Source organism: Scyliorhinus torazame, chromosome 5 (assembly GCF_047496885.1).
Source record: "Scyliorhinus torazame isolate Kashiwa2021f chromosome 5, sScyTor2.1, whole genome shotgun sequence".
NCBI classification, from domain to species: domain Eukaryota; kingdom Metazoa; phylum Chordata; class Chondrichthyes; order Carcharhiniformes; family Scyliorhinidae; genus Scyliorhinus; species Scyliorhinus torazame.
In genome coordinates, this window is record NC_092711.1 from 248,322,172 (window position 1) to 248,343,165 (window position 20,994).

Genomic DNA, 20,994 nt, shown 5'->3' on the forward strand with positions numbered 1-20,994 from the left:
CCCCGTACCCCTTGATGCCTTCAGAGTCTAGAAATACCTCCAGATTTGCATATGACACTAAGCTGGGTTGCAGTGTGTGCTGTGAGGAGGATGCCAAGAGGCTGCAGGGTGACTTGGACAGGCTGGCTGAGTGGGCAAATACAATATAATATGGGTAAATGTGAGGTTATCCATTTTGGTGGCAAAAACAGGAAGGCAGATTATTATCTGAATGGTGGCAGTTATCTGAAATGGGGAAGTGCAACAAGACTTGGGTGTCATGTTGGAACAGTCACTGAAGGTTGGCATGCAGATATAATAGTCAGTGAGGAAAGATAATGGCATGCTGGCCTTCACAGCGAGAGGATTTGAGTATAGGAGTATGGTTGTCTTGCTGCAGTTATACAGGGCCTTGGTGAGGTCATACCTTGAGTATTGTGTGCAGTTTTGGTCTCCTAGTTTGAGGAAGGACATTCTTGCTATTGAGGGTGTCCAGCGAAAGTTCACCAGACTAATCCTGGGATGGCATGACTGATATATGAAGAAAGACTGGATCGACTGGGCTTGTACTCACTGGTGTTTAGAACAATGAAAGGGGATCTCATAGAAACATTAAAAATCCTGATGAGACTGGACAGGCTAGATGCGGGAAAAATGTTCCTGATGTTGAGGACGTCCAGAACTAGGGGTCACAGCCTAAGAATAAGGGGTACACCATTTAGGACTGAGATGAGGAGAAATTTCTTCTCTCAGAGAGTTGTGAACTTGTGGAATTCTCTACCACAGAAAGCTGTTGGGGCCAGTTTGTTGGATATATTCAAGAGGGAGCTGGATATGGCCCTTGCAGCTAAAGGGATATAGAGAGAAAGTAGGAGTGGGATACTGAATTTGCATGATCAACCATGATCATATCGAATGGTGGTGCTGGCTTGAAGGGCCGCATGGCCTACTCCTGCACCTATTTTCTATGTTTCTATGTAAAGCTTTTTTCTTTGTTCCGAACAATTCTTTTGGATTTGTCGCATGACAAAGATCATATCTGTGATTCCCATGGATGGCAGGAAACCACATTGGGTCTCTGGAAGGATATCTTCACTGACGGAGAGGAGATAGTTCAAGTGGATTCATGTGAAAATCTTCGCCATGGTGGACAGAAGAGATATGCCTCCATAGTTCCCTCAAATTGATTTATCACTCTCCTTAAAAAAGGGGTCATTCCTCTTCTTCAAAGATTTTTGCAAAAAGATAAGAGTTTGAGCAAGTGCTTGTGACAACTATCTTCTGAACCTCTGGAAATGTTGTTTGTACCGCACACCTCGTTGTTCTTCGTTTGATGGATCTTTTGTACCTCAGCAAGTGCTGGCAGCAGACCCAAATTTAATCTCTCTAGCTGTTGATTGATTTGATGAAATTGTGTGATGCTGTGCACTCTTGATTGAGAAGGTTCTGGTCATGCTCACTCCAAAAGCCTGCGGCTGCATCAACTTTGGGATGGGTGTTCCTGTCTTTGACTAGAAGGAGGAAGGGACCATTGTTTTAAGACTTTGTGGCCTGTAAGAAGCTGCACATGTCGCACAGGTCTGCGTAGTGCTATAGATTTAGTAGGCCTTCTCTACCCACCACTTATTCTTAGTGGCGAGCATAATTTGAGTTGTAAGTATTCTTCTCGTTTCTGCAGTGATGTAGAGTGATTGACTTGGGCCAGTTGATAATCAATTCTGCCCCTGGTCTCTTGATTCCATATTCTCTGGCCTCATTCAATAGCCTATTATGGGACACCTTCTCGAGGATCTTTTGAAAATCCAGACATATTACATCTACTGCACTGACCAATCTATCTGTTATCACCTCCAAAACGTCAATAAGGTTGATCAAGCGAGAGGACCGGATTATCGCAGTGAATCAAGGCCATATACTCACCACTTCCAAGACAGGTTTCTTTGCTCCCTCGGCCGTTGCCATGCTCACGTCGTCGCTCTCAGCCTGGAGGCCGGCCCGCGATTGGCGTCGCGTAGATACTACGTCACCCCGCACGGGATGCCGGGAGGTGTAGTCTCCGTTGGGGCTGCGATGACTCAGAGAACCTCTCCATACAGCTCACGGGACGGCGACATTAAAAAATAAAATATCCGCATTCCCGAAACAAAAGTTTCCTTGTGGGCAGCCTTCGCAGTTTAGCGAGGTTCCCGATCCACCTTTCCCTCCCTTTCCCTTTCTCGTGGTCCCCAGCCCAAACTACATTTCCCATCGGGCCGGTCTCGACCTGCACATGCGCCAATTGTCCGGGCAGGCCCCGCCCATATGCGCATGCGCGATGAACAGGGCTCAGCTGACCGGAAGTGTGGAGAGAGAGAGAGAGAGAGAGAGGAGTTTGTTTGAAGACTACAAGGCCTCGGACAGGAGGAGGCTCCGGGAGGTAAGTATCCCCAGGAGAGGATGCGAGAGTCCCGGCTGACTGGCGTCCACACCAGACTTTAGCCAATTACAGTACTGGGTGTGAGACCGCCACCAATTGTGTCCACTTTCACAGTGTAAATGTCTATCGCTGCGACGGGGCTTCAAGTGTGGGGAATGTTTGTTTAGCTCGCAGACTCAGCTGCCGTGTATTAATTAATGTGGTTGACGAGGGGGAATTCCTTTCAGCTGCGTGAGACTTGCCACCAAACCTGACTGACGAGCTTACATAGACCTAATTGTCGAGGAAGGGTGAGAGAAGATTAGGTTTGTACAATTGCCCCTGTTTTCTCTAATTTAATTTTTATTATAATTTGTGTGATATATTACAGCTTGGTGTTAGGGCAGCATTGCCAGGGCATGTAAATACTGTGATGGATAGCTAGCTATTTTTCTCTTTTGGGTTACATGAGTCTATAATGTTGAAATAAATAATTACATTTTTAGAGAACAATTAAGACAAACTTTAATTTTAAGATCCAATTTTGAGACCGACATTGTGTAGATCAAACCCTTTGAAATTGTTACTACCTCTCCTTAAACCTTCTAGCTCCTTGTTTTGACTTTTGGACTCTCCTTTGTTTACTCATTGTTTCATCTGTGCCTTTTAACTACCTGACTCTCATATCCTAGAATTCAGCCCTACACCTCTTCTGCCCCTTCTCTTTGCACTTTAATTTATCATAGAATTTACAGTGAAGAAGGAGGCCATTTGGCCCATCGTGTCTGCACCGGCTCTTGGAAAGAACACCCTACCCAAGGTCAACAACTCCACCCTATCCCCATAACCCAGTAACCTCACCCAACCAGGGCAATTTTGGACACTAAGGGCAATTTATCATGGCCAATCCACCTAACCTGCACATCTTTGGACTGTGGGAGGAAACCGGAGCACCCAGAGGACACCCACGCACACACGGGGAGGATGTGCAGGCTCCGCACAGACAGTGACCCAAGCCGGAATCAAACCTGGGACCCTGGAGCTGTGAAGCAATTGTGCTATCCACAATGCTACCATGCTGCCCCAAGAACCTCTTTTAAACATGCCGCTGATCAGAATTTTGGCAATCCTTCTGAATTACTCCTTTAATTGCCATCCAGATTTTTGTTTTGTCTGAATTGGTTTGGGATATTTTTCACATTTGTGTAAACTGATATACATCAAGTTTGTTGGGATATTCTCGTTTGGCATGGTAAAGTATTATTGTTAAATAATGGGTACTTTGTATTCCAGTTTGTTTTTGCTCTGTGTGCAATGTTTTAAGTTTGTTCAATTACTCCCCCCCCCCCCCCCCCCCCACCCCCAGTTTCCTGGATAGACATCAAGAGGCGACTTTAAAACAAGTTTCATCCATTGAAATGTGATGTAAAACTCTGATTGTACAATAAGATTATGTTGATGGTGGGAGTATTTATTCTGAAGTATGGTAATTGTATATTAACTGCAAACTAATTTTATCTTGTAGCACCTTTCAGTGGAGCCATGGCTATCCTGTTTGCAGTAGTTGCAAGAGGCACGACCATCCTTGCAAAGAATGCCTGGTGTGGAGGGAATTTCTTAGAAGTGACTGAGCAGATACTATCAAAGATTCCATCTGAAAATAATAAGCTGACCTATTCTCATGGAAAGTAAGTGAAAACCTTGAGTCTGCTAATTGTGTAAGTACTAAGATCAGCAGTACAATATATATGGAAAGACTGTTCAGGTGATAAATTATTCTTTCTGGTATGTGTTTGCATTCTTGTGAGCATTTCATTCAACAGAAACCCCTCTTGCTCTAAGCTAACCTCATTGTGATCCTACATTAGGTTTATTTTATCGTTTTTATGTCTACTAATTTTACCTTGTTTTTGTATCTTCACACATTACTTTAGACTATATTGTGCAGTAGTGGAATGATTTGTTAACAAGAAAACCACGCACATTCCTTATTAGTGAAGGAATTCGAATACTTGGGCACCTGAGAGCCAGTCTGAGCTTATGACAGACGTTGGATGCAGAATAAAGTTGTCTTGAGTCTGCTTCATAGTATTTCTCAGCATTGGAGAAACACCCACAGTAGCACAGTAACATTTTCCATTTCCAGTATCAGCTTATCTGTGGCCTTTGAGTAACAATGCATGTTACTCCTGAACTTAAAATGTGTCCAAATTAATTTTACATAGGAACCTGATAGGTGAGACTCATCCACACAATCTGAGCTGAGATTGAACTTGGATCCAGAGGAGAAAGGATCATGCATGACACTGCACAATAAATCTTATTTACGCATAATGTTCTATAGCTTGAAGGTGTCAGGTAAAACTCAGTTTGTTAACTGGGAACAGTGGTGGAAATCTGGATAGATTTGACCAAGCTGGCCTGTATTAAATGCATTTGTGGCTTTTACAGCAGCTTTGTCTTTCTATGTGTTGTGTTATCTAACCCCTTCACAACAAGTGTCACAGCATTATACTGCACTCCTTCCCAGCTTACATCTGGTCTGTCACCAAGGCCTTGATCAACTTTATTGTTACCACCTTCAATACTTGGCATTACCTGATCTGTTTTCTCAAGCTTTCCCTCACTTGCCTCCACCTGACACAAACTTCATTTACTCAAATGAAACTTCAGTGTCTACAGTTTCCTCCTATACTGAGTTCTAAAAACTCGTTAACTCATTCCTCAACGGTTCTACTGAGCCCTTGTGAATCAAACTACAAGTCTATCCACCTCTTCCTCACACAGCCCCCACCACCAAAGATTGATATTTCACCCTCTACCAACTATTATTTCTCTCTAAATCACTTAATCTTTCTGCATCTCTGCCATCAAAATTATACATCCTATCTCTCAAATTGCATGTCCAGTCACCCCATTTAAATTTCTTCACTTAATGTAACAGCCTCCCCGAACAGGCGCTGGAATGTGGCGACTAGGGGCTTTTCACAGTAACTTCATTGAAGCCTACTTGTGACAATAAGCGATTTATTTCTTTTTCATTTCATGTGCATACGTTGTAAAGTACTGGGCGGGTTTAGCTCAGTTGGGTGGACAGCTGGTTTGTGATTCAGAGCGAGGCCAACATCGTACGTTCAATTCCCGTACTGGCACAGGTTATTCATGAAGGCTCAACCTTGCCCCTCACCTGAGGTGTGGTGATCCTCAGGTTAAACCACCACCAGTTAGCTCTGCCCCTCAAAGGGGAAGCAGCCTATGGTTACTTTACTTTATTGCTTTTGAGGAATTTTATGTTAACTATAGAAGCTTCTGCAGATATTGCTGTAACACCGGTGTATCAATATATTGTCATGTAGTCATATGCTTCCCAGTTACAAATATTTTCTCCCCATTGTCCGCTGCAAGTGGTTAATCTCAAAACATGCTAGAATCATTGCTATAACCTGTTGCACCTAACCAGCTTTTGAACATTAACCAATTTCTTCTCTTTCACAGTTACTTATTTCATTATATTTGTCAAGAGAGGATAATATACCTGTGTATCACAGATGACGTGAGTATGAAATCAAAACAAGTAATCTTTGGGGGATTAGGAGCATGTGGTTAAACATATGAAGATTTGCAGAACCAAAAATGGGTGCAATTTGCACAATGAGATAATGCTTTTAATGAACAATCTGTTTTTAATTACATTGATTGCTTTCTTTGTATGTTAGAATGCACTTTAATCTAGATTTCAGTCTCTGGACGTTAGACATTTCAAGTCTTATGACTGATTTGTAATAATGTTAAGGAGAGGAAGGAGGAAGTCATGTCGATACTTGTTCTTGTGCCTTTTATGTTCCATGTATTTAGACCTGTGAAATTTAGATTTTTATCTTGAATGTTAGAACTTCATTTAATTCGTTGAAATGGTTCTCTGTTTCACATTTAAGGATTTTGAACGATCACGAGCTTTTACCTTTCTAAATGAAATAAAGAGAAGATTTCAAACTACGTATGGTTCAAGGGCACAGACAGCGTTGCCTTATGCAATGAACAGTGAATTCTCAAACGTGTTGGCAGCACAAATGGTGAGTGTGTGGCAATTTTCAATCTTTTAAAGTACAAATGATACATAGGAACTGGGGAAGCTAGTTGTGTTCCGAGAAACCATTCCCTCGGATTAAAAAAAAAAAAGACAGCTTGTTCTTGCACTAGTTAAAAATGCAGAGAGGCTGGTCATATCATCCATCCCATCTTTCCAACTTTGTGTGTCGCTACTTTCTGACAAAGGGAAAATTGTTTGATATCTTTTTGTATGCCTCAATTCAGACAGTATCTTTTGCCTCTATTCCAGAAGTTCTAATTAGTAACATTTGTATTTTAGTACTGAAGTTTTTAATTTTGTACTGTAATTGCTTCCTTTATCTCGCCTATCCCTCAACAGAATACATAGATTTTAGTTTCTGGGTATCTTGGTGATCTGAGGCTTGTAATCACTTCCCTAGGTATGGTAGCTAAAGTCACCATTGAACACATTGCTAAATTCTATTGTTACGATCCCATCTGATATAACTGGACAAGGAGATCCCAGCATGGAACCCAGGCTCAAAAGAATAACTTTTTAATAATAAAGCCTGGAGGAACAGCATCACGGGACTGCTACAAGAAAAAAAAGATTTAAATATGAAAAAATTGGGTTATGATGCAGTATGCCTTTACTCTCCTGTTAATTTAACAATTATTCTCGGGTTTTAGGATGAACACGGGTTACAAAGTACATCTTAATCTACTATAGTCTCCAACACACCATCTCGTACTACGTGACTCTGGGCAAATACACTCTTCAAAGTGAATGTTTGTGGATGTCTCCTCAGAATCCCCTCAGATGATTGTCATATGACAGTTTGCAAGCTCCACTCCCAAAAACAGGCTTTAAAATCTTCTCATGGACTTCCAGTGGCGTGTTGAGAGGGAATGTGCACAAGGTGGCTCCCGCTGGAAACCTGACTTTTTTTAACCCTTTTCCCCGATGCCACAGGTCTTTAACATCCTGGAAAAATCCTGAAATATGGTTGTGTAGAGTTCCCTCTTCTCTGAAATGCCCACAGGAGACAGACGCCAAAAATGAATTTGTCCAAAACTCATCAACTGGCTCTGCAGCCTTGTCTGGATCTACTGGAGGTAAGGTGGCAGAGTCAGCGTCTTCTCCAACCACTACATCAACGGCCAAAGCTCTCCAATATTTTGGTGATCGAGCTTGATACAAATTGACAACTTGTCGGTGGATCTTTAAAACATCAATTGAAGAGGCCTTGGCTCCCATTCATTTGGCTTTTGAAACCACCAGTAAGACCATCTAAGCTCATGGAACCACAATTAAAGTCATGGAGATGGCTTTGTCAGACTATAGTGATCGAATCACCTCCCCGGAGTCCAAACTTGTTTCTGTGGTTGAAGTTAACAAACATTTAACAACTAAGTTAAATTACCTGGAGAATAGATCCAGAAGACAGAATATTCATAATGTGGAGTTACCAGAGGGGATAGAAGGCTGCACCCTACTGGGTATTTCTCTGACATATTCCACAAGATGGTGGGTGGGGATGTACTTCAATCCCAACCAGAATTAGACCGTCCCATCGCTCGCTTTGACCTAAGCCTTGCCCGGGAGATCCTCCTTGTGCAGTGATCGCAAGATTTCACAGTTTCAAAGAGAAGCCGGTGGTTCTTCGATGGGTAAGGGAGCAATGTTAGTTCAAATGGGAAGGCCACTCATTTGGCTATACCAAGACATGAGTGCACATCTAGCAAAGGGCCTCTTTAATAGTGAAATCTATTCTGTACAAGAATGGAGTCAAGGTTGGGATGTCTATCCAGCTCGCTTTCGAGTAACGTTCCAAGAAAAAGACCACTTTGGCTCACCGCCGATGCTGACTCCTTTGTCCAGAGGCACAAGTTGTGTTCTGTTTGATTTGTTACATGGCTCTGTGTATGGGGACTTTGCGTTTTGTTTCTTTTCATGTTCATTGCTTGGGTTTGTTATTAATTCCCTTACTTGTATTGAGATTGCTGCTGAATACATGTTTACTGTCCAATTGGGAGACTTCCTGCTAACAAAGGATGTTAGTTAACGGGAGTGATATTAGAGCATTTTCTGTAGCTCCTATTAGTTTTTAAAATGAGCTTGGAGTTTGTTTCGTTATGTTTTGTCAATTGTAGGCTTTAGGTTAAGTTATTTATTGTTTGCCCTCATTCCTTTTGCTTTGTGGGTGTGGTTAACAACTATGAATGATTTTTTGGGGTGGGGAGGAGGGCGGTGTGGGGTGAGTTTTCGTTTGCTGACTGTCTCTGCTGGTCTTTGTTGAGTCATCTGACTTGGTCCGAGGGCCATCGTGAGTGGTCGTCTTGCTTTGTCTTTGTGTGTCCCTTGTTTAACATCTCCCCTTGGGAGATTTGAGGGAGACCTCCAATCCAACTGATTACTTTGAATGTTAGGGGTTTTAAATGGGCATGTAAAACGGTCAAGAGCATTCGCTCATCTTAAGAGCCGAAACTCACATTCTTTAATTCCAAGAAACCAATTTGTGTAATAAAGATCAAGCCAGGCAACGCAAAGGTTGGGTTGGACAAGTTTTTCATTCTAGTTTCAATAGCAGGGCCATAATACATCAATTCTAATTAATACGAGTCCAGTTCTTCTCTCCTCAGATCATGGCCGACCCCAATGGTCGATATATAATCGTTTGTGGTGCCCTGTCCAGCACCCTGTAGTTTTGGTCAACGTTTATGCTCCGAATTCGGATTCATTAATTCCTCCCCAAGCTCGACTCAATACCGTCTTATTTAGGTAACCTGAGCTGTGTTTGGGAACCTAAATTGGATCACTCTAATCCCAAATCTTTGTCCCTTTGAGGATGGCCAGTGCTTTGCTTTGTTTTGGACATGGTGGGGGGTAGATCCCTTGCATTTATTGCACCTGAATGACCGTGATTTCTCTTTTTTCTCTCCCCCCCCCCCCCCCCCCCCCCCCCCCCCCCCATGTTCACCATGTGTATTCCCGCATTGATTTTTTTTTTTCATTTTAAATGGGGTCTCCTCCTTTTGGGAGTGGCGGCTGAGTGCTCAGCAATCGTAATCTCTGACCACACCCCACATTTTGTTCATCTGTTGCTGGAATCTGATCCCACCCAACGTCTACCCTGAAGGTTGTATACTACTTCGCTGTCTGATTTTTTAAAAAAAATAACATTTTGCAAGCGCTTAGCCACCTCTATTGATGAATGGTGGATTCCATTTTAGAGGTAGGTCACCAGTACTCGCTCGATGCAAGCAGAAAAATGTCGCAGACCCAGTTCGAGCCTCTGGCCACTGATATGGCCATACATCAGATACTGTGCTCCAGGGGTATTTTTTAAGACTATGGGGGATAAAGCCAGTTGTCGTCTTATACGCCAGACTGCCTCCCATCTGATCCCCCAGATACTCAATCCAGATGGGGCAACCTTGTTTCTGCTCCTTTCCAGGACAATGCGGCTTTTAAATCCTATTATTTTGGTCTCTGTAAATCTGAGCCCCCTGTGGACAAGTCAATAGTGTCTGAGTTTCTGAATGACCTGCCCATCCCAACTGTCAAGGCAGACAAGAGGTGAGAGTTGGACTCCCCGTTATGCCCAGACAAGATTTTAAAATGTATTGGGCTGATGAAGGCTGTTAGGACCTCTGACCCAGATGGCTTTCCGATGAAATTTTATAAGCAGTTCCCTAAACAGCTCGCATCTTTGTTATCTGATATGTTTGACGGCTCCCTGCTGCGGTTCATTGCCTCCGACCCTTTCTCAAGCCTATATTTCCTTGCTCCATAAGAAGGACAGGGAGTTGACAGAGTGCGGGTCGTATCGACTCATCTCGCTTTTAAGCGTGGGAGCTAAACTGCTCGCTAAGATTCTGGCCTTGACTTCCAAGTATAATTTCAGAGGAACAAACAGTCTTTGTAATGGTCCATCAATTATCAGCCCATATATGTTACCTTTTAAATGTTGTTTAAAATTCCCGCGGCTGCTGCCACGCACAGTACAGGACCGGGTGCTCTCGGGGGGGAGGAGGGGGGGGGAGATCTCCGTAACTTATCAGATGATGCAGGAGGAGGAGGAGGCCTCGGTGGTGGAGTTGAAAGGTAAGTTGGGGGGAGGGGATCGAGGAGGGGATGTGGGCAGATGCCCTTGGGAGGGTGAACTCTTCCTCTTCGTGCACAAGGCTCAGCCTCATACAGATAAGTTTAAGGTGCAGCACAGGGCACACATGACCGGGGCAAGGATGAGTCGGTTCTTTGGAGGCGAGGACAGGTGTGTTAGGTGTTAGGGGGCCCAGCAAATCACACCCATATGTTCTGGGCATGCCCAGCGCTGGAGGAATTTTGGAAGGGTGTAGCGAGGACGGTGTCATGGGTGGTAGGATCCAGGGTCAAACTGGGCTGGGGGCTCGCAATATTTGGGCTTGCAGGGGAGCCGGGAGTGCAGGAGGCGAAAGAGGCTGGTATTCTGGCCTTTGCGTCCCTGGTAGCCCGGCGAAGGATTCTTCTTCAGTGGATGGATGCGAGGCCCCCAAGCTTGGAATCCTGGATCAACGATCTGGCAGGGTTTATTAAATTGGAGAGGGTGAAATTTGCCTTAAGGGGATCGGTGCAAGGGTTTTTCAGGCGGTGGCAACCGTTCTTGGACTTCCTGGCAGAACGGTAGACAGGTAGATAATGGTCAGCTGCAGCAACCCGGGGGGGTGGGGGGTTCTATTTTATTTTTGTTTGTTTACACTGGGGGATCTGAGGGGGTGTATATATTTGCTATGTGTTAATTCGGGGTGTTAATTTATTTATGTATGGGGGGGGCATGGGTTTTTAAAAATGTTCTGTATTTAATTCTATTGGGTTCCTTTTTCATTTTGTTGTTGATATTTTGTGAAAACCTCTAATTTTTTTATTTTTATTAAAGTTATCCACTAATACCCCTCACATAGAATGTGTGCAGATGAGGATAGAACCATGACTGACAGATGCTCCACATAGTTAAATATCATACCCAGACTCCTCACACATTGTAGAACAGGACCAGAGACCACCTGACATAATATAACTGGACCAAAAAGTGTGAAGAGAATTATAATTGTCCTACTTTGAATGTGTTACCTTTATTTCCCTATATTTGAAGTCTAATAACTCAACTGCTTTGTACAATGTCTGTTAATCACCCATTTTAGTTCAGTAGTATAGTTGCGTTGTATGCAATATATAAACAGGATACCATAAACTGGGGAAGATGAGCATTGAGGAGTAGGATGATAAATACAAGGAAGAGTGGTGTGAGGAACAGATGGAATTAATAGACTGAGAAAAATGTTTGTGATTCCAAACACAGGTGGGGATTCTCTGTCCATTCACGCTGGCGGGATTCTCCGGTTATGCTACAGTGAATGGAGTTTTGGCTGAGCGCCATATTCTCCTTTCTCGCTGGCAGCGGTGGTGAGGCCAACTTGGGTCAGAGAATCCCGGCCATGGTATGCAATTTAGTTCAGAGCTGGGAAATGTCCAATTGTTGACCCTTGTGGTCTCTATACTTCCAAGTTTGCTTTGTTTCAGAAAATGGTCTTGAAGAAAGACATTGACTGTGAAGTTGTGAATTTGCTAAGTTGTCACGATTGAATGTCACTGACATACTAAGTGTGCATCCAGCAAGCAGAACAAATTCATACATTCTTGAACATCGAGAACAAGGGAGACAGGAGGATATGTTGTTGTGGAGTTCAAATTCTAGCCTAGCAGTCACTCCACCTCATTTTTCTGCAATTGGGTGTCTGAATAAACAGCTTGAACATAAACCTACATAGATGTCATGTGGATGTGCATCTGACCTTTAGAAATAGTGAATATTGAGTTTGTCACATGATTTCAGAAACACTTGTCAGAAAACAGGAACTCTGGACGTATTTCGGAGACTCAAGCACAAGTAGATGAGTTGAAAGGAATCATGGTCCGAAATATTGGTACGTACGAAAATAGAGATGTATACAGAGCCTCAAGTTTTGAAAATCCCGTTTTCTCTTTCCAGTTATTGCACACCAGGTTCTCAAATTGATTGTTTTATAACTAAACACCAAGATTTGTGATAACTCATTGGAATACACCAGTCCCCCTGTCCCAACGGAGCTGTACAACTTCTGGTGTGTTGATATTCCAATACTGCCACCCTTCAACCCAACATTGATAGTCAAATGTTGCATTTGTATATCAGTTGCTATTAGTTTGTATCATTGCATGTTTCTAGTGTTGATTGTGAACCTGTTATTTAATCTTGTATGATTGCAATCCTCAAAAAAACACACTTCCATGTTCACACCAATATGCTTTTGGCTTAATTAAACAAAAATACAAAATGCTGGAAACACTTAACAGGTCAGGCAAGCTCTTTGCAGAGAGGAAGGTAAAGTTAACTTTGCAAATTGATGACATTTCATCTTTAACCCTCTCTCCAGATGCACCTCACCTGAACATTTGCAGTATTTAGCTTTAAGTTTAATTTTTTTAATATCAATTTTAATATTCCTAGAAACTGGGCAGCAGTGTGTGTCACTAAAGTGACAGCTGTTCTTGCCTTGGCTAATACTGCATCACGGATGTTAACCACAGACATTAGTGCTTCATGCAAGTGAAGTGGTATTTGTATTAATGTGAAGCTGACATCTATGGCCACAGTTGCAAGATTGAATCCATTTTCTTTACTGTTGCTTCATTTGAAAGAGACCTGACCTTTAGTCCTTCATCCATTTCTGGCATATGACTTCTGTGGACATTGATAACATGACTACTTATTATTATCATTACTTCAAGGAAAGGAACTACTCTAAAGCTTACTATGATTTGTTGGACGTTGCAAAACAAACCACAAGTAGATAACTTGCCAAGTTGTCTCTTGTTATGAAAGATTGATCCAACTTTTCTTCTGTCCTTGTTTAATCTCCCCATTCATATAAGCTGTCCCACCTGTGATCAGCCCCTCAACTTCGCTATCTCTAGTGATCTCTTTGCTCTTGATCACCTGAGGTTGTCTCCTCTGACTTTTGGCTACTGTTGAAGCCTTCACTTCCCCAAACCCCAACATCTGTCCTAGTAACAACCCCCATCAATGAATGCCCTCATTCATTCAGTCATGAATTTGCCACCCTTTCAGATTGTCCACGCAATACTTTGCTACTGTTATGACCAGAGCGGATGTTGTTTGCTGAGAAAGTCGAATCCTGTAAGGAAACTTGTCTTATTGATCACTATCATTTGTAATTTGAAAATGAGGAAAAATTAATCCCAGAAGCATTAAACTCTAACGTTTTAGGACTTCAAAAGATTTGTTACCAGAAAAAAAGCTTAAGCACACAAGATTGAAGATTGACAGTTAAAATGGTTTTACAAAAAAAAATACTTGGACAGGGTACGCAAGTAAATTACTTAGCAACAACTCTCTTAGATTTTTATCTATAGAATTCCAGTAATATTAGCCAAGACAAAGAACTGCTGTCACTTTAGTGACGATATTAACACACTACTCAAATTCTCCCACTCTGTTGAGGAAATCCAAGAAAGCTCAGAAAACAAATTGCTTTCTGCGACAAAGACTTTTCTGGTCTCTGGATGTCTGCTTCAGATTTCACACCGCTCAGCACCATTCTGATCTAAGAACATCTTCCCCCATGCAGTGACCACAACTCTGTTCAGCGTCTTTCCTTAATATCCTTTTCCTTTTTCATCTCCGATTCCATTGTCCTTGACATATCTTTGAACTCGGTGTTTCCAAAATATAAAATGTTTTCATATTTTCCAATCTCCTCCACTTTTTGGGTCAAATAAACTTAACCTTCCCTGGTTTATTTTTGAAACCTCTGTAAATTGTAAACGTCCCTTAAACTCTCCTTTTAACAGCTTTTAAAACCCTATCTACTCCTATACATTTTTCAAACCCAACCTATTTACTTGTAAATCCACTTCACCATAGCCTCTCATTACAAATGCATGCATATTTCACTTTTACCCCTTTTATCCTGCACTTCTCATTGACTGGCTGTCTCTATTAACCTTCCCCAGCTTCGTTAAATCATGTACACACACAATCTCCTTTAAAGACTACCACAATATTCCCAAAATATATTTTTAAAATCCATCTTCACACTGCTGTGTTCCCTCAATGCCTTTTCTTTCTATCCAACAGATTATCTTTTACGCTTGCTGTTTCCTCTGCTATAATCCCCATTTTCTCTCAATTCTTCATGGTCAGGCTTGTCTCACTGCTACTGGACCTCACTCTGGATGATCCTGAAGGGGAAAGACAATGTTATAGCTCTTCGGCATGATGAAACATTAACTCAAACTTGTTTGTCCCTATTTCTACACCTCCCCTTCAATGCAAAGTGCATATTTTCCTCTATTGAAGCAATCTGTATTCTGTCTTTTCTTCCCAATCCTCTTGACTTACCTTGCCTACCTATAATTCTTCTGTAACTGCAATTTATCTTCAGTTTATTCCTCGCCATTCTCTCTGAGCTTGTTGTCTCTTCTAAGATTTACCTCCTGTTCTCTTACTCGTTTCTGCATTTAACTCGTGAGCATCTCCCTTTTTAAAATTAGGGTATTCACCCAATCTTAAGCCTACTCTCGTGCATCTATGCAGTCTAATTAGGATGCCACCACTAAGACCTTCCGTCACTAAGGCCCTCTAATGTGTTATTGCCCAGCTCCATCGCTGTCTCTCAAACTCTGTTCTGATCATTTCCACTTGGGCCCTGCCCTGTTTAGAGCACCAAGATTACCATTGGCATTTGATCCTCCTGACTTGTCCACAGCATTTAATAAATTCAACCACCATTTGCTCTTCCTATGTTGTCCAATTCCGTTGGGATGATTTGGCATTGTTCCACTTCTGTATATCTAAACTTAAGCAGCATATTTCCTGCAATGCCTTTTTCCTGCTTTGTCCAAAGGTGAATCATCACCTCCCCCCTCTTTTGACTTAATACAATGCTGCTTCACCCTCGTCAAAATCTGCCCATTTCTCCAACACTTGGGGCACATTCCTACCCTTACCGACTCTACTTTCCAGCAGCATATTACGTTTTAATCCCCTCCACTGCCCCACACAATCTCACTTTCTATCCTGTCCTGCACCCTTCAATGTTCCCTGCTACTGCCTTCTCTTCCCCCAACACCGCTAACCAAGGTGGGTACTGTTGGATGTTACTTATGTTAAAGATAATTTTTTTAAGTAATTTTGAAAGCTGATTAACCTGAACAAGTTCCTGCAAATTAGACACTGCACAAGAATAAAATTGGATTTCAGCCTGAAATGTGTTAACTGATTTCATACATTGCCTGAAAGTTCGTTGCTTTGATTTCTTTGTGACATGGCTTGACCTGGCAACTTTTCCAATCTACAGATTTGGTGGCACAAAGAGGAGAAAAATTAGAGCTGTTGATCGACAAAACTGAGAACCTAGTGGATTCTGTGAGTATCCAGTGTCTTTCTTGCAATAAAAATACAAAGCAAACATTTGCGTTCTAAAATTATTTCACTTGGTAAGTATATTCTAAAACTGGGTGAATTGTGTCCAATTGTGAGAGTTGAGTGTAATATTCCGTGATGCCCATTATTGGGTTTGGGCCAATTCTGTTTTCAATTCTGAAAGTTCCTCAGTAAACATTCTCTGATCACCACCAAAAACCTATTTTGTGTAGAAGGAGAACATTTATAATGACATCCCTTTTTATGGCCCTGTCCATTAGAAAGTGAGCAACCTGAAGGTATAAAAATCATACTAGTTTCCAAAACTTCCCTCTGACTTCGGACATTTGTCAGAATCAAATCCATGTAGTGAGGCGACCAAGCAACTGCATAAACTGTGTAAATATTAAATTTGTCTATGTTTTTACCTTTTTTGAATTATAAGTGAATTCTTGAAATGGGAGTTGTGGGTGAGGAGAAAGCTTGAGACTGCAGCTATTTCTGCTGTTTATTTGTGCGTTGATTTTTGTTCTCCTTGTATGTCTGCCATGGCTCAATGGGTAGCACTCTCATCTGAGTCACAGGATTCTGCGTTCAAGTCCCACTCCAGCATTGCATTGTCAGAAGTGCTGTCTCTTGGATGAGACTTTAAATTGGGGCCTGGTCAAGTGGATGTAAAAGATTCCATAGTACTTTTTGAAGTTAGCCCTGGTGCCCTGCCCAATATCTAATCCCTCAATCAACATTGCAAAAACAGATTATCTGGTCATTACCACAATGTTGTTTGTTGGAGCTAGTTATTATTTTGGCAGCCCCGTTTCCTACTTTACAGCATTGACTTGCACCTGTTTTTCTTAAAGTGCATTGAGATATCCAGTGATTGTAAAATGTGTTTTTTTAAATGCAAGTATTTATCTTTCGATGTCCATTTATTTTATTCTATAAACAAAAATATAGAGACCTTCTCCAACCACCACCTCCCACCTCAACTACTTCCCTCCAAAGCATTCATGTTACATTTTTCTCTGCTCTGTTTGGAATAAAAAATCACATGTAGCATTTATTTGTTTTTTTTTTAGTCAGTCACATTTAAAACCACCAGTAGAAACTTGGCCAGAGCGATGTGTATGAAAAATCTCAAGCTTACAATCATTATTGTCATTGTAGCAATTGTAAGTATATTTCTCTCTTCTGTGTAATGTGCCTTTAGGGTTTAAAAAAGCATGTTAATGAACTCTCATACCAGGCCATGCTTCTCTGCTCTGAAATTCATTTGTTTAAAAAGTTTTGTCTGGGGCCCTGTACGTGATGTTTGACAAATAAAATTTAAAATGATTGCTCAGCTGAATTACAAAACAGCTAATGCATCTTTCCGCTTTGTAACTTGCAAAAGAAATAGAGTTGCTGGTGGCGAAAAAGGAATTAATTTAATTTTGACAGACGGCCATAGATTCACAGCCTCCCAATTTGTACAATTATCATACGTTCAAGGAAGAAATCTACAGTCTAATCAGTTTCCATTAGTCAAGAACATTGGGTGTTTAGAAATTTGGGATTTCCAGAGATCATAATTCTCAATGAGAGTTTCTGGATGTTTTTCATGTAATTTTAATTTCCTTGTGTTTGTAACTCAAAATCCAGCGGGTTAAAGGGATCTGAGGAACAGATGGGGTGGTGGCTTTGAGACCAGGAAGAGATCAGCCATGATCTGATTGAATGTTTGAGCAGGCCCGAAGGGCTGAATTGCCTACTTATGCTTCTAATTCCTATGTTCCAATATTTAATGACTATGGACAAGTGGGATTTCAACAAAAATGTTTGGGTGGTGGGGGGCAGGTGGAGATTTAAGAGCCACCTTGCATTGGTCAAAACACTGCTTACTGCAAGTGAGAGCATCCTTGGCAAAATGCTAGTTATTTTATATAAGACTTCTCATACATTCACACTTCATAATTTATATTTGAGCCCTTCATGTTATGGAATTGCTTTTGTCCTTTAAAAAGTGGTATTTTCCCCTTTTTCAAATTGAGACTGATTTCCTTTGCGCTGAATGGAGTAGGATGGGGAAAGTAAGTAAGACAACGTAGAGAAAAGTATCCAAAGGAATATTGATTTTTACCACTGCCAAATTTCCAAAAAAGTTATGAAGAATTCTTGCTGATAGTGAAAGCTCTTTAAATTTAGTGTTCAGCCACATAAATACTAGTTGAGGGTCTGTTCAAAATGTTGGCTTTCCTCGGGTGTAATCGGTATTGATTGCATATTTGAACTACAACTGAAACAAAAGAGCATTAGAAAAAGATGCAAAAAGGCCCTTCAGCTCATCAAGCTCGTCAGCTCTTGGTCTAACATTCAGCTCTTCAAAGACGTGTCAATGCTCTAACTTCGAGTGGTAGAAACAACCAATGGTTCATTGAAAGTTTTTTTTTTTTTTTTTTTTTAAACTAATTCCATTCTTTATCAGGGACTTTTTTTTTAGGGAAAGTAGGTGGCACGTTAGCACAGTGGATTCACAGCTCCAGGGTCCCAGGTTCAATTCCCGGCGTGGGTCACTGTCTGTGTGGAGTCTGCACGTTCTCCCCGTGTCTGCATGGGTTTCCTCCGGGTGTTCCGATTTCCTCCCGCAGTCAAAAGATGTGCAGGTTGGGTGGATTGGCCATGCTCAATTGCCCATTGTGTCCAAAAAGGTTAGATGGGGTTATTTTGACTTGATTTGATTTATTGTCACATGTATCGAAGCACCGTGAAAAGTATTTTTCTGCGACTGAGGGAATGTACACAGTACGTACATAGTAAACAAAAAGAATAATCAACAGAGAACATTTACAAATGGTACATCGACAAACGATGATTGGTTACAGTGCAGAATATGGGGCCAAACAAAGCAAATACATACATGAGCATGAGCATCGTGAATGGTGTTCTTACAGGGAACAGGTCCGTCCGACGGGGAGTCGTTGAGGAGTCTTGAAGCTGTTCCAATGTCTGGATGTACGGGTCTTCAGACTTCTGTATCTTCTGCCTGATGGAAGGGTCTGGAAGAAGGCAATGCCTGGGTGGGAGGAGTCTCTGATAATGCTGTCTGCCTCCCTGAGGCAGCGGGAGGTGTATCTAGAATCAATGTGGGGTGGCAAGCTTGCGTGATGCGTTGGGCTGAGTTCACCACACTCTGCAGTTTCTTGCAATCTTGGACCGAGCAGTTTGCCATACCAGGTTGTGATGCAGCCGGATAGGATGCGCTCTGTCGCACATTGGTTACAGGGATAGGTTGGGGGGGGGGGGGTGGGGGGGGGGGGGGGGGGGGGGGGGGTGGGGGGGGGGGGGTGGGGGGGGGGGGGGCGGCGCCTTAGGTAGAGTGATCTTTCCATGGGCCGGTGCAGACTCGATGGGCCAGGTGGCCTCTGTCTGCACTGCAAATTCCACGTCTATGTCTAAGAAGACAGGACATGCGGTAATACTGCTCCTCAGACGCTCGCAAAATATTGCTAGAATTTCACATTATTAGTGCTGTGCCACCTCGGTATTATATTAAAGTTACACAATCCTATAACTTCCATGTATACAATTTATTTCTATTAGATGTATTGTTGGCATATACTTCCTGCTCCGCCTTTTCTCTCCAGTGTGTGTTCATCTGTTCTAACTGCTGTTAAATATATTGTTTAGTGAAGATGTTAGGGTGGGTAGAGGAGAAAGAAACCTGCCAAGTAAATCTGCTTTGTAATACCAACTTAACATGTGTTGCAGGTTGTCATTTACATCATTGTGTCAGCAGCATGTGGAGGTCTTTCATGGCCAACTTGCATCCAGAAATGAGTAAGAGCCATAGTTCTGTTCGTCGGAAGGAAAAATGAAGAAATCTAGTTTTAACCACTGGCACGAGGATTTCAATGGAGATCTGCGTGTAATATTTCATCTTTTCTGCCTCCAATTACCATGCATTGAAAGGCTATAGTTTCTGCTTGCCTTATATTTCAGACATTTTTATACTTTCATATTAATTGAAGGAGTTACTGCATTACAACTGAAATACAAAACCATATTTTATTCTTGAGAGCATTCAGTGATTGTGAAGTAATTGTTCTAAACTTTTTAAAATTAATATAGTGCATTATTTTGAATGCCTTGAATCAACCTGTTGAGCACTTTCTAAAATTGTGTGCAGGAACACTTTCCTGTCATCACCCATTTAGAGTAGTACTAAGTCAATTGTGATTGCCTTCCTTTTCTCTTGGTGATCCCTCCGTACCCCTGGTAAAATCTGAGAATGCAACAACCCGAGTTGTCCAAGTTGGAACTGATAATACCACTGCTTCCTCTGGACCATCCAGGGGTATTGGCCATCTATCCACCTCGCAATGCCAAATTGCTCCATTTCTCAACAGTTCGGAAAGTGTATAAGTGTTGCAAATCTTCAGAACTGAGGTCCAAAAGTACGGATGTGTGGAATGGAGCCGTAATTAAAGGAAATCCTTACTGGGCCATTGTAAAAAATGTAAATATGTTTATTATGCCAGTATGTGGCCAGTATTTATGTACTGTACATCCCAGCAAACAAATCATAGCAGATGTGGTACAAATACCATGGTGATTCTGTTCCCAATTGGTCACTAGTTACACTACTCTATATAGAGATTTTGTTAGCCAGACTTCTTTTGGGTTTTTTTGATGGTTCACTGTGTGCTTGTGCAAGTTTGATCCCTTTACAAATGCACGAGTGTCAATTTAAATTAAACTACCGGCTTTTTGGGCAGCCTCTAGGATGCAGTTTCTGAACCCAGAGGCAGCAAGCTTTTAAAAATTGTAAAACCATAAGTTCCTGTCATTACATGGACTGAACTCTTCAGGTTCGCAGGGGCTCATGGTTTCATGGTTTTTTAAAAATAAAATCCGATGGCACTGCCTTTTCATGCCTGAGATCTAGATTTGCATCCATTTAAAGAGAAATGAAGGTCATCCCTCTCTTCACCTCCCATTCTTTCCGACATGAAGGGCTGGGTGACTGAGAGTAAGAAGTGAAACTAGTAAGGCTGCTGGCTAGAGTGAGCTTTGGACAGTTCGTCCAATTCTCAGTGCTTATATTGACGCTGATGCTGGAATCTC

General features: G+C 41.9%; 2 protein-coding genes across 3 annotated transcripts in view; one reads left to right on the forward strand and one right to left on the reverse strand.

Moving 5' to 3' along the window:
• The window catches only part of polr1d (RNA polymerase I and III subunit D), a 31,076-nt gene extending 28,968 nt beyond the window's left edge, over positions 1 to 2,108 (reverse strand). The window contains exon 1 of the mRNA XM_072505309.1: positions 1,900 to 2,108. Within this exon, the coding sequence (XP_072361410.1) occupies positions 1,900 to 1,941 (42 nt within the window). The 5' untranslated portion in view covers positions 1,942 to 2,108. The remainder of the gene's footprint in view (positions 1 to 1,899) is intronic.
• Positions 2,109 to 2,243: 135 nt separating this feature from the next.
• On the forward strand, positions 2,244 to 19,945 carry sybl1 (synaptobrevin-like 1). 2 transcript variants are annotated; one of them, XM_072505310.1, is made up of 8 exons: positions 2,244 to 2,395; positions 3,900 to 4,062; positions 5,870 to 5,927; positions 6,310 to 6,447; positions 12,301 to 12,391; positions 15,827 to 15,894; positions 16,971 to 17,063; positions 19,639 to 19,945. In XM_072505310.1, the coding sequence occupies exons 2-8, from the start codon at positions 3,917 to 3,919 to the stop codon at positions 19,705 to 19,707; spliced, it is 663 nt and encodes a 220-aa protein (XP_072361411.1). In that variant the 5' UTR covers positions 2,244 to 2,395; positions 3,900 to 3,916; the 3' UTR covers positions 19,708 to 19,945. The 2 variants fall into 2 exon arrangements, with proteins under 2 accessions (XP_072361411.1, XP_072361412.1); XM_072505311.1 differs by lacking the exon at positions 2,244 to 2,395 and adding an exon at positions 2,461 to 2,700.
• Positions 19,946 to 20,994: the final 1,049 nt, after the last annotated feature.

Coding starts and splice junctions, on each gene's coding strand:
- sybl1 (XM_072505310.1), top strand. CDS start 3,917: ATGGCTATCCTGTTTGCAGTAGTTGCAAGAGGCACGACCATCCTTGCA. Junction 12,392..15,826: donor AATCATGGTCCGAAATATTG/GTACGTACGAAA, acceptor TCCAATCTACAG/ATTTGGTGGCACAAAGAGGA. Junction 15,895..16,970: donor CTGAGAACCTAGTGGATTCT/GTGAGTATCCAG, acceptor TTTTTTTTTTAG/TCAGTCACATTTAAAACCAC.